The 12,823-nt window shown below is 42.4% G+C and overlaps 1 protein-coding gene across 3 annotated transcripts in view; it reads right to left on the bottom strand.

The window, feature by feature from the left end:
- Positions 1-12,823, bottom strand: part of LIMA1 (LIM domain and actin binding 1) — a 116,252-nt gene that overhangs the window by 69,452 nt on the left and 33,977 nt on the right. For 2 of the 3 annotated variants that reach the window (XM_053557084.1, XM_053557086.1), the window contains exon 2: positions 5,016-5,157. In XM_053557084.1, coding sequence (XP_053413059.1) covers positions 5,016-5,134 — 119 coding nt within the window. In that variant the 5' untranslated portion in view covers positions 5,135-5,157. Of the gene's footprint in view, positions 1-5,015; positions 5,158-6,206; positions 6,268-12,823 lie in introns of those variants that run through there. The other variant, XM_053557085.1, reaches the window with a different exon arrangement.

The following is a 12,823-nucleotide window of genomic DNA, read 5'->3' as shown; positions in this document are numbered from 1 at the left end:
GGAGAAGTTTCTCTGCAGAATAGGGAATTTCCAAGTCCCATTAATCACACCTTAATACCGTCTCATATTTTCCCCTTCATTTCCATTCCTACCCCCACTCTCAATAGCTTTCACTTGGGTTCCCAAGAGAGCCTCATAAATTGTTTCCACATTATCAATCTCTCACCTTTCCAATATGCCTTTCACACGGTCGCCATGGCATCTTTTAAAATACAAGTCTGATCATGTCACTCTCCCCACATGAAAACCTTCAGTTGTACACACCATTTATCTGACTAAATCCTAAACTTAGCATAGCATTTGAGGCCTTCCACCCTCTGGCCCTAACTGCACGGTACTTTTCCCTTTTGTATTTCTCTATGCCAGACTGCTTGCTTTCCTTCCTTTTCCCTTCTGCTTGGACCTCCTATCTTAGACCTTATTCATTCTGTTCTAGGTTCAGGTTCACTGCTTTGATTTCACAAGTCCATCTCTTCCACTACCAGTGCTTCCTAAATTTCCCTGAAGGTATAAATCGCCCAGGATACTTGTTAAAAACACAAATTCCTGGTTCCTAGCCCAGACACATCAAAACAGGATCTTTAGAGGAGGGGCCTGGAAAGCCATATAGGATGGTTTTAGGACATATCCAAAAAATATTTGATATTCTTCCCATCAGAAGATGGAGTCAAATCCCTCTACCCCTGAACATGAGCCAGACTTAGTGACTCACTTCTAACGAAGGGGATGTGGCCAAAGTGATAGTGTACGACTTCTGAGGCCTGGTAATGAAAGGCAATACAACTTTGAGCTCCTTTCTTCCTGTGCTCCCTCCTTCCCTCTGTCTCTGGACACTTGCCAGAACCCAGTCACCAAGCCAAACAGCCACATGGAATGGCCATGTGTGCTTCAACCAAGGCCTCGGCTGAGATCCCACATGACAGGAAGCATCAACTGCCTGACTGGTGAGTAAATGAGCCTTTAGATGAATATGGCTTCCAGCCTTTGGGCCACCCTGGCTAATGCTGAGTAGAGCAGAGATGAGCCCGGACCAAAGTGGAGATTTGTAAACAAACAAACAAACAAACAAAAAAAACTATCATTACTTTAAGCCACTACATTTGGGAGGCATTTTATTTTATTTATTTTTTTGAGACAGAATCTCACTTTGTCACCCTTGGTAGAGTGCTATGGTGTCACAGATCACAGCGACCTCAAACTCTTTTTTTTTTTTTTTTTTTTGTAGAGACAGAGTCTCACTGTACTGCCCTCGGTAGAGTGCAGTGGCGTCACACGGCTCACAGCAACCTCTAACTCTTGGGCTTACGTGATTCTCTTGCCTCAGCCTCCCAAGCAGCTGGGTACAGGTGCCCAACACAACGCCTGGCTATTTTTTTGGTTGCAGTTTGGCCGGGGCTGCTACTCACTGAGCCACAGGTGCCGCCCAGCAACCTCAAACTCTTAGACTCAAGTAATCTTGCCTCAGTTTTTCATGTTTAGCAGAGACAGGGTCTCACTCTTGCTCAGTCTGGTCTCGAACTTGTGAGCTCAAGTGATCCACCTGCCTCGGCCTCCCAGAGTGCTAGAATTACAGGCAAGAGCTGTTGCACCCAGCCTAAGGATTAAGTCTTCTGGCTTTCTGTCCTTTTTTCCTGAAATATCTTCATCGATTTTCTTTTCTATCTTTTTTTTTTTTTTGAGACAAGAGTCTCACTCTGTTGCCCTGGGTAGAGTGCCATGGTGTCAACATAGCTCATGACAACCCCAAACTCCTGGGCTCGAGTGATCCTCCTCCTGCCTCAGGTTTTTTTTTTTTCTTCTGTTTTTAGCAAAGATGGGGGTCTTGCTCTTTGTCAAGCTGGTCTCAAATTCCTGACATCAAGCAATCTACTCACCTCAGTATCTTAGAGTACTAGGATTACAGGCATGAGCCACTGCACCTGGCCTGATTTTCTTTTCTTGATAATAATAATACATGTTTGACATAAAATAACAGCAATATAAAATATTTAATGTAGAAGCTAAAAGGGCTCTGCAGTTTGACCTCCACTCTACCTTAAGTGATAACCAAGGTTAACAATTTGGAAGGGCAGTGTTTTCCACGTGGCAGGTGCTTAATGAATTTGTTATTGAAAAAAAGGTGACATTGGGCGGCGCCTGTGGCTCAACGGGTAGGGCGCCTGTCCCATATGCCGGAGGTGGCGGGTTCAAGCCCAGCCCCGGCCAAAAATAAAAAAAAAAAAGAAAAAAAGAAAAAAAGGTGACATTGACGACGATAGAAACCTCCTATTGATATTTAGCTGTGTCCTAGATACAACTCCCAGAATTACTTTCTTTAAATTTTTACCATCTTTCTTCTCATAAAGGTGCAGTAGCTTCCTATTAACAAACTCTATTTTGGACAGGTATAGTGGCTCATGACTGTAATGCTAGCAAGGATCTCTTGAGCTCAAGAGTTCAAGAGCCTATCTCTACTAAAAATAGAAAAATTAGCCAGGCCATCATGGTAGACACCTGTAGTCCCAGTTACTCCTAGGATCAACTGACCCTAGGAGCTCAAGGTTGCAGGGAGTTAAGCTGATGCCATGGCACTCTAGCCTGGGCAATAGAGTGAGACTCTGTCTCAAAAAAAAAAAAAAAGAGCACAGGGCAGCACCTGCCCCAGAGATGTCTTGGTTGCAGAAAATGGGTTTGGGCAAATAGGACCCTTTGTATGCTGTTCATAGTATTGTAAAAGGGGTAGCTGCTGCAGAAGACAGTATGGCAGCTCCCCCATCTATGCAAAGACTTGTATATACAGGAATGTTCAAAGTCATGTTATTCATAGTAGCCAAAAAGGGAAAGCAAAAAAAAAAAAAAAGAAATCACAGGCTCAGTGCCTGTAACACAGTGGTTATGGTGCCAGCCACATACACGAAGGTTGGCAGGTTCGTATCCGGCCCAGGCCAGCTAAACAACAATAACAAATACAATAAAAAAAAAATAGCTAGGCGTTTTGGTGGGCGCCTGTAGTCTTAGCTACTTGGTAGGCTGAGGCAAGAGAATTGCTTAAGACCAAGAGTTTGAGGTTGTTGTGCTGTGAAGCCACAGCACTCTACCGAGAGCGATAGTGAGACTCTGTCTCAAAACACACACACGCACACACACACAAAGAAAAAACAAAACAAAACAAAACCCACCCCCCCCAAACTCTGCTTACTAGTAATGTAAGCCTACCTTTTGCCTTAGGCTCCTTCGAACTATGGCATCTACTTGAGTGAAGTTGTTGTGTTTGCCATCTCTGGTATATTATTTACATATATCATTCTTTGAACATCTGTTGAGTACCTGCAATATTCCAGTTACTATTCTACAAACTGCTTCAAAATAAGCAGGAAAGGGGCCCTCATCTCTTTGTCTTTTTTTTTTTTTTCTTTTGCAGCTTTTGGCTGGGGCTGGGTTTGAACCTGCCACCTCCGGCATATGGGTCCAGCACCCTACTCCTTTGAGCCACAGACACTGCCCTAGGGGCCCTCATATCAAACAAACTCATGGCCAGCACTCTGGGAGGCTGAGGCAGGCAGATTGCCTGAGCTCAAAAGTTCGAAACCAGCCTGAGCAAGAGCGAGACCCCATCTCTAAAAATAGCCAGGTGTTGTGGCAGGTGCCTGTAGTCCCAGATACTCAGGAAGCTGAGGCAAGAGAATCACTTGAGCCCAAGAGTTTGAAGTTACTGTGAGCTATGATGCCACAGCACTCTACTAGGGGATGACAAAGTGAGACTGTCTAAACAAAACAAAACAAACCCAAAGAACTCATGGACTAGAGCAGGCTCTTTAAATTAAAGAGCCAGATAGAGCTGGGCATGGTGGCAGGCACCTGTAGTCCTAGCTACTTGGGAGGCTGAGGCAAGAAAATTGCTTAGGCCCAGGAGTTTGAGGCTGTAGTGAGCTATGATGATGCTACTGCAGTCTACCCTAGGCAACAGAGTGAGACTCTGTCTCAATCAATCAATAAATAATAAAGGGTCAGAAAGTAAATATTTTAGATTTTGACAGTGATAAGGTCTCTGTTGCAACTATCTAACTGGGGGGATATGGTAGCACAAAAGCAGCCATAGACAATACACAAATGGGCATGGCTGTGTTTACCAAATATGCAGCCAGTGCACTATAGTTTGTCTGTTCGGTTTGCACTGTTCAGCAGCACTTTGTACAATGATGAAATGTGTCTGTGCTATTCATTATGTGCCCAAGCAACATTATTGGGCATTTGAAATGTGACGAATGTACTGATAAACAGAATTTTTTTTTTTTTTTTGTAGAGACAGAGTCTCACTTTATGGCCCTCGATAGAGTGCTGTGGCCTCACACAGCTCACAGCAACCTCCAACTCCTGGGCTTAAGCGATTCTCCTGCCTCAGCCTCCCGAGTAGCTGGGACTACAGGCACCCGCCACAACACCTGGCTATTTTTTGGTTGCAGTTTGGCCGGGGCCGGGTTTGAACCCGCCACCCTCGGTATATGGGGCCGGCACCCTACCGACTGAGCCACAGGCGCCGCCCAGAATTTTTGAGTGTTATTATTTTAATTAATTTAAACTTAAATAGCCGCACAGATAGTGACTATCACAGGTAGAGAGTGCACTTAATGTTCCCTTCAAACAAGTCAAAACTTGCCTCAAAACTTGGCTGAACCAGAAAGCTTTCCTAATTAGCTCCTGCCCACAATGGTCACTCCCTCCCTTCATCTGCATCTAGTCCTCACTATTCACTTTGGACTTACTGACATTTTGCTTTAAGATTATTTTATAGTTATCTTTTGTGTTTGTAACTTTTTTTCCCTCAAACTAAATAAAAACTTAAAACCAGAGAACGTGTCTCTGACTATTATAATATTATCATCTGCCTTCTCCACAATGCCTTGTTTAAGTGTTTGAAATCCAGAAGGTGGTCAGTAAAGCCATTTTACATCATGTACTTCCTCCACCAATTTCCATGACAGGTGGTAATGTGTGCTCAAGACAGATGGTCCTTTTGGACCAGGATCAGCACTTACTTGGAAAATATTTCTACAATAGCCGATGACTTGTTCTTGTTGACAAGTGAAAGTTCTTTGGCTGTTACCCTCAATGATAGTGAAGTCCATTGCCGTCTATTAAATGGAGCTGATTCCATCTTGTCTACAGATACTGAAATACCTACGCAATAAAGAAAATCAGACATTAGACACCTAAGAGGTTTCTTCAGCATCCATGGATTGGCAGCGGTGTGGTACAAGGGAGAGAGAAGAGAGCTCTAAGCCTGCAGACCACAGTCCTCTACCAGTTTTCCCAAAGACTATGTAACCTTTGTCAAATGGTTCAATATCTTGGGGTTATAGTTTCCTGTAAAAGGAGAAGATTAGACCAGATGATCTCTAAAGTCCCTTTAAGTTCCATCATTTTATGATTAAACCACTGTGTAAACATCAACTGGCCTTTATCTGAACTTAAGGCTATTCCAAAGTCACATTTGGAGTGTAATGTTCCCCTTCTGCATTACATCCCAGGAGAGGTACAATCAGCACCTCAGTAGAACCAGAGCCAAATTAGGGTCTACCTACATTCAAGTTCCTTTTGGCTGCCTTCTCTCCCTAAGCTCTGCAGCACTGGCCACTCAGACACAGGGAGAGAGGTGGGGACACAGCACAGTATAACGGCAAAGGCTTCAAGACAAGACACGTGGGTGAAATTGTAACCTTTTTACCATGTACAAATTATGTAATCTTTTCAGTTTTAGTTTCTTCAGCTGAAAAATGAGAGGATAATACTCATTTTTATAAGGTTTTTATGTAGATTTAAGGAGACAATATATTGAAAATACAAGGCATGTTATACTAATATTAAGAACAGTTTAAGAATAATATATTAACATTGGCTCTCATTATAATTCTTATTATTTAAAAACCTTTTAACAATTGGGAAAAGTATAATGTACTTTAAGTTCAGGAGATAAAATCTCTATATAACATTCTTTTCTAAAATCCCTTTAAGCCAAATACATAAAGCCATATCCAACATTATTGGGCACTTAAAATGTGATGAGGGAAGCTCATAAACAGAATTTTATATCCATCAACCTGGATAGTCATTTCGTTCTAGTAATTACCAAAGGAGTTCCGATCTTTGTCCAGAAGAGGCAAGATTAAAAACGAGTCAATAATTTCCTTATTTGAAGAGTGAAAAACATAGATTAAAGTACTACTTACAGCTCTCTTGACAACTCAAGAGTATAACTGATCCAGTAGAATGTACAATTTATCAGGTACTGCTTTCAACAACCTTGACAACAGTGGAACACTCAGCGTGCTTAACTGAACAACCTGGGCTGCCATTTCACATTAAAAGTCCTACGATGCAAAGTAAGTGATGGGCAATTCTAGAAGACGGCACTACTTTCCAACATGTAACATTCATTCTTCTAACTAAAGCCTCGTCTGAAAATAATACTAGTTTTATTGTTTTTGTTGATTTGTTTTTAATCCCCATGTTAGAAGACCACCTCTAATGTACATATGGATAAGTTTATAGGTGAGTTTTGGTTTCATCACTTCAGGCAAATTTTCCCAAATACATAGATTTCTCCCATAATAATATTCTTACTTAATTCTATTTTGTTTTTTCTTTTGAGACAGTTCATCACTTTGTTGTGCTTGGTAGAGTGCCATGGGATCACAGTTCACACCAGCCTCAAACTCTTGGGCTCAAGTAGTCCTCTTGCCTCAGCCTTCTGAGTAGCTGAGACTATAGGAGCCCACCCCAATGCCTGGCTAGTGTTAGAGATAGGGTGTCACTCTTGCTCAGGCTGGTCTTGAACTCCTTGAGCTCAGGCAATCTACCTGCCTAGGCCTCCCAGAGTGCTAGGATCCTTCATAGTATTATTATTTTTTTTTTTTTGAGGCCAAGTCTTACTTTGTTGCCTTCAGTTGAGTGCTATGGTATCATAGCTCACAGCAACCTCAAACTCTTGGGTTCAAGCCATTTTCTTGCCTCAGCCTCCCGAGTAGCTGGGATTACAGGCGCCCGCCACAACACCCGGCTATTGTTAGAGATGGGGTCTTGCTCTTGCTCAGGCTGGTCTCGAACCCGTGATCTTTGGTAATCCACCCACTCGGCGTCCCAGAATCCTAGGATTACAGGTGTGAGCCACTGAGCCTGGCTCTGTACCAACTAATTTTTGATACCTATTTGTCTATCTGCTTACCAGTATGTAACTGGCAGACCTACCAAACATTGCCAGCCTTTTAGATGAAAAACACATGCAAGCAACAATTCAGCTAAACTGAATGATATCAAACCACAATAGTAACTTGTAAGCCAAGTTTAGGAAATGCTGACCAACATTGTAAGACATTATTTGGTTCAAATACGCTTCCAACATAGGTATGGATATAAATGTTGTCAGTTCTTCTACAGTGATCAATTCTGGATCTAAGGGGAAAAAAATACACAAGGTAGGGCGGCGCCTGTGACTCAGTGAGTAGGGTGCCCGCCCCATATACCGAGGGTGACAGATTCGAACTTGGCCCCAGCCAAACTGCAACAAAAAATAGCCGGGCACTGTGGCAGGTGCCTATAGTCCTAGCTACTCAGGAGACCCAGGCAAGAGAATCACCTAAGCCCAAGAGCTGGAGGTTGTTGTGAGCTGTGACAGCACAGCACTTTACTGAGGGTGACAAAGTGAAGACTTTGTCTCTTAAAAAGAAAAAAAATACACAAGGTATTCTCACAAATCTGTTTGTTCAACTGGAAAAGCAGGCCGAACACAGCAGCTCACACCTGTAATCCCAGTATGTTGGGAGGCAAACGTAAAAGGACAGCTAAATGCTAAGAGTTTGAGACAGCAAAATGGCAATGCCCTATCTGTAAAAAAATTTGCCAGGTGTGGTGTTGTGTACCTGTAGTCCCAGCTACTTGAGCCCAGAAGTTTGAGGTTGCAGTGAACTATGATGATGACACTGCATTTCTACCTGGGGTGACAGAGCAAGACTCTGTCTCAGAAAAAAAAAGAGGAAAAATATTAATTTTTGAGAGACTGAGCATGATAAAGAACATGCAGTGGTTCAGCTATATAATTCTACCAATCTGGGAGGCAAAGGCAGGTAGATCACTTGAGCTCGAGTTTGAGACCAGCCTGAACAAGAGCAAGACCCAATTTCTACTAAAAATTGAAAACCTATCTGGGCACAGTGGTGTACACCTGTAGTCACAGCTACTCAGGAGGCTGAAGCAAGAGGATTGCTTAAGGCTAACAGTCTCAGGTTGCTATGAGGTACTCTACCCAGAGCGAAAGAGTGAGATTGTCTAAAAAAAAAAAAAAAAATCTCTGATTTTAAGTCCATGCTTTTAATTACTCTTGGCCAGAAAGCCAAGGAAAATTAGAACATGCACAGCTAGAAGCAGCACACCTTACACTCAGCAATGAGGGGGCCCTCACCCAGACCACACTTGTCCTCACAGAAACATACTGTTATTTCTTAGTAACATGATTAGCACCTATGAACATACAAAGAGAAACAGTACATGATGTTTTTGTTATTAATTTTTTTTTTTTTGAGACAGAGTCTCACTTCGTCACCCTTGGGAGAGAGCTATGGTGGCATAGTTCACAGCAACCTTAAACTCTTGGGCTCAAGGGATTCACTTGCCTCAGTCTCCCAAGTAGCTGGTACTACAGGTGCACACCACGACACCCAGCTATTTTTAGAGATGAGGTCTCACTCTGGCTCAGGCTGATCTCAAACCTATGTGCTTAGACAATCCACCCGCCTCGGCCTCCCAAGTGCTGAGATTACAGGTGTAAGCCCCTGTGCCTGGCCCTTAGTACATGATTTTTGATAGATTCTGGTACCATGTTACGAGTAAATATTTCCTACATAAATAATTACAGCACAAAGGGAAAGTAGCTAGAGGCAATTAATAATGGACTAGGAATTCAAAAGCTGATTTTCTGGCTTGATTGGGAGGGAAAGGAAAAGATCAAATCAAATTGGGATGTACAAAATGGGTGGAATTTCAACAAAGAGAGGGCAGGAGGAGGAAAGTGCATCTTAGGTAGAAGGAAAAACATTAGTACCTGGTGGGGGTGAGTTAAACTATAGGTGCAAAAGAAGTTGAAGATAAGGTTAAGAAAAAATAGAATGAGGTCTGACTGGGAAGATCCTTAAAAACCACATTATTGGGGCGGTGCCCATCGCTCAGTGGGTTGAGTGCCAGCTACATACATCCAGGCTGGCGGTTTGAACCCACCACCTCGGTATATGGGGCCAGCGCCCTACTCACTGAGCGACAGGTGCCACCCCAAAACTTCTAATTCCTAAATTAAATTAGGGTAGATGGGAATGGAAGGCTGGGAAGAGAGAACTGATAGTTCTTAGAAAATGGATTTTGAAGGCGGCACCTGTGGCTCAGTGAGCAGGGCGCAGGCCCCATATATTGAGGATGGCGGGTTCAAACCTAGCCCCGGCCAAACTGCAACCAAAAAATAGCCGGGCTTTGTGGCAGGCACCTGTGGTCCCAGCTACTCGGGAGGCTGAGGCAGGAGAATCGCCTAAGCCCAGGAGTTGGAGGTTGCTGTGAGCTGTGTGATGCCACGGCACTCTACCGAGGGCAATAAAGTGAGACTCTGTCTCTACAAAAAAAAAAAAAAAGAAAGAAAATGGATTTTGAGTAAGAGAAGGAATCAAAGCTGGCATCAACATGAATGACTTAAAAGACTGGTGATGCTGTTGATGCCATTAACAGAGAGAGTAAATACAACAAAGAGAGACAATGACAAGTTTTACTGTCAGTAAGAAAAATCCAAGTGATAGGTAACAGGAAACTACACATTTCAAAGTTAAGGCTAGAAATCAGACTCTTGGAAGGAAAACAAATATTTTAAAACACCTACTTTATGTTTTTTTTTGCAGTTTTTGGCCAGGGCTGGGTTCGAACCCACCACCTCTAGCATATGGGGCCGGTGCCCCACTCTTTAGAGCCACAGGCACCACCAAAACACCTACTTTATGCAAAGCACATATCTCACTTAATCCTCATAACCACTCTGTAAGATTGGTTTTATGATCTTGTGTTTATGATAAAGAAACTGAGATTCAGCCATATTAAATAACTTTACAAAGTCACTTAGCTATAAAGTAACAGAGCTGGGATTCAAACCCCATGATCTATTTGATTCCAAAGTCCATTTTCTTTCCACCACAAGTAATGAATAACGATCAAATCCACCTTTCACCGCTGTCAAAGCCTTGCACTAAAGGTGTGGTAACTCCACCCACTCAGATAAGAGTCCCCTTTTCAGACTTTCAGACTCCAAACCCCAATCTCATAATTCATATGCATTCTACTACCACTTCCACTGCAAAGCAAGAGCTGCTGGATTGGTAAACATTTGTGTATAAGAGTTAAAGGAAACGGATATAACAAAAATAACCACAATTTTTCAGAGACTGGAAGAATAGTGTTATAACAAATATTGGGCTGTATAGAAAGGGAGTTATTTACTGAGAAGAAAGATGCCTTCAGTTTTAGATACACACGGATTTTTTCATCAAGAAAGTAGCTTAGGGCGGCACCTGTGGCTCAAAGGAGTAGGGTGCCAGCCCCATATGCCGGAGGTGGCAGGTTCAAACCCAGCCCCGGCCCAAAACTGCAAAAATAAAAAGTAGCTTAGAAATCAAGTCACTAAATTCCCTTTTTCACAGTGAGGGAACTGAGCAGTAATTTTCTCAAGGTCACCAGTTAGTAGTAGAGCTAGAGTTCTAACACCCAGTTTAATGTTATTTTATTAAACTAGGTAGCTTGAGGTGAGAGAGATAAACTATCCTGGAGTGAGCTGTGGCCTGGAAACAAAGCTCTCTCAACAAAGGTCCTTGAAAAGTTTAAGAGTGACTCACTGGGAAATTTGGCCCTAGGTATCTGCTTCCTCAAACTATTGCTTAGAGTGAGCCTGGGAGCTGCTCCTGGAAACCTATTCTAATAAATGCATTTACAGACTCACCCAACCAAACCCAACCAAGACAATTGTCTTTCAGAAACTGGGCCAACACAAAAGCAAAAGAGCTGCCACCACAATCAGCCCTCCCTATAGCCGCTAAGAAAATCCTGTTCTTATAAATCCAGTCTCAGTTGCCTTTCTCATTTTTCCTCCTGAGATGGTTATCTGAACACAGCTGCCTGAATACAGCCTGAAAAAATTAGAGAGGACAAAGTATAAACTCTACAAATTCACTCATTAAACCTTTTTTATTTTTTTAAAGGAAAAAGATTTAATATAAAAGTTCAAGATTCACATCATGATAAACAATAAAATGTATGGAACATCCTTCCGTTGATGGGTTGCACTTTTCCACTTTTTCTATTTTGACTTACCTTGCCATCTCCTCCTCTGTGCTTTTCTACGGCTCTCCCTGCATTGACGCCCCATCCCCCTGGTGGTATAGAAAGTTACTCCTATATAGGTTGCCACAATTACTATTATTTAACATTTGTTTAAGACTAGTCAAGTGCAGTAGTGAGAAGGAGGGAAAGAGTAGTAACAAGGAGTTACTACAATCTTTGAAACAACACACTACCTTCAGAATACCCTATTTTTTAAAAATTTGACCAACATCTAGATAGTATCTGTAACTTTGTCTCTCTCTCTGTCCCTCCCTCCCTTTCTCTTTCTTTTTTTGACAGAGTTTTACTTTGTCACCCTACCTAGAGTGCTGTGGTGTCACAGCTCACAGGCAACCTCAAACATTTGGGCTCAAGCGAGTCTCTTGTCTCAGCCTCCCGAGTAGCTGAGACTACAGGCGCCTGACACAACATCCAGCAATTTTTATTTTTAGAGATAGGGTCTTGCTCTTGCTCAGGCTAGTCTCAAACTCTTGAGCACAAGGCCAAGGGGGAATTTTTAAATAAACATTGCATGAAATCCTGGGCACAGTGGCTCATGCCTGTAGTCCCAGAATTTGGGAGGCTGAGGTGGGTGGATTGCCTGAGCTCACAGGCTGCCTGAGACCAGCCTGAGCCAGAGCGAGACCCCATCTCTAAAAACAGCCAGGTGTTATGGAGGGCGCCTATAGTTCCCAGCTACTTGGGAGGATGAGGCAAGAGACTCGCTTGAGCCCAAGAGTTTGAGGTTGCTGTGAGCTATGCCTCCATAGCATTCTACTGAGGGTGACAAAGTGAAACTCTGTCTCAAAAAAATCACATGAAATACGTTCCCACATAATGTTTTTCAAAACACGAATTACATTTATCTCTAAGGTTATATTTTTGTACAATAAATAGTGACTACATTCACATACTTGAAACATTTTTGGAAGTTAATAGTTCTTTAATCTTTTACCTTGAAATAATTTTACATTTATACAAGAGTTTCAAAGAAAAATACAAAAGTTCCTATATACTTTTCAACTAGCTTTATCTTACATTACCACAGCACCATTATCAAAACCAAGAAATCGATACTATTATAACACCAATAACTATAGACTTTATTTGTTTAAATTTTACCAGTTTTTCCACTAATGTCTTTTTTCTCCTTTTTTGAGAGTCTCACTATGTCATCCTGGGTAGAGTGCCATGGCATCAGAGCTCACAGCAACCTCAAACTCTTGGGCTTAAGCAATTCTCTTGCCTCAGTCTCCTAAGTAGCTGGGACTGTAGGTGCCTGCCTCAATGGCTGGCTATTTTTTATTTTTTTTTTTATAGTTGTCATTGTTGTTTTTAGCACGCCCGGGCTGGGTTAGAACCTGCCAGCCCTGGTGTATGTGGCTAGCACCCTATCCACTGAGCTACAGGCACCAAACCTCCACTAATGTCTTTTTCTGTTCTAGGA

The sequence above is a fragment of the Nycticebus coucang genome, chromosome 12 (assembly GCF_027406575.1).
Source record: "Nycticebus coucang isolate mNycCou1 chromosome 12, mNycCou1.pri, whole genome shotgun sequence".
NCBI lineage: Eukaryota > Metazoa > Chordata > Mammalia > Primates > Lorisidae > Nycticebus > Nycticebus coucang.
Note: the sequence above shows the minus strand (reverse complement) of the source record. Positions and strands in the feature narration are given on the sequence as shown.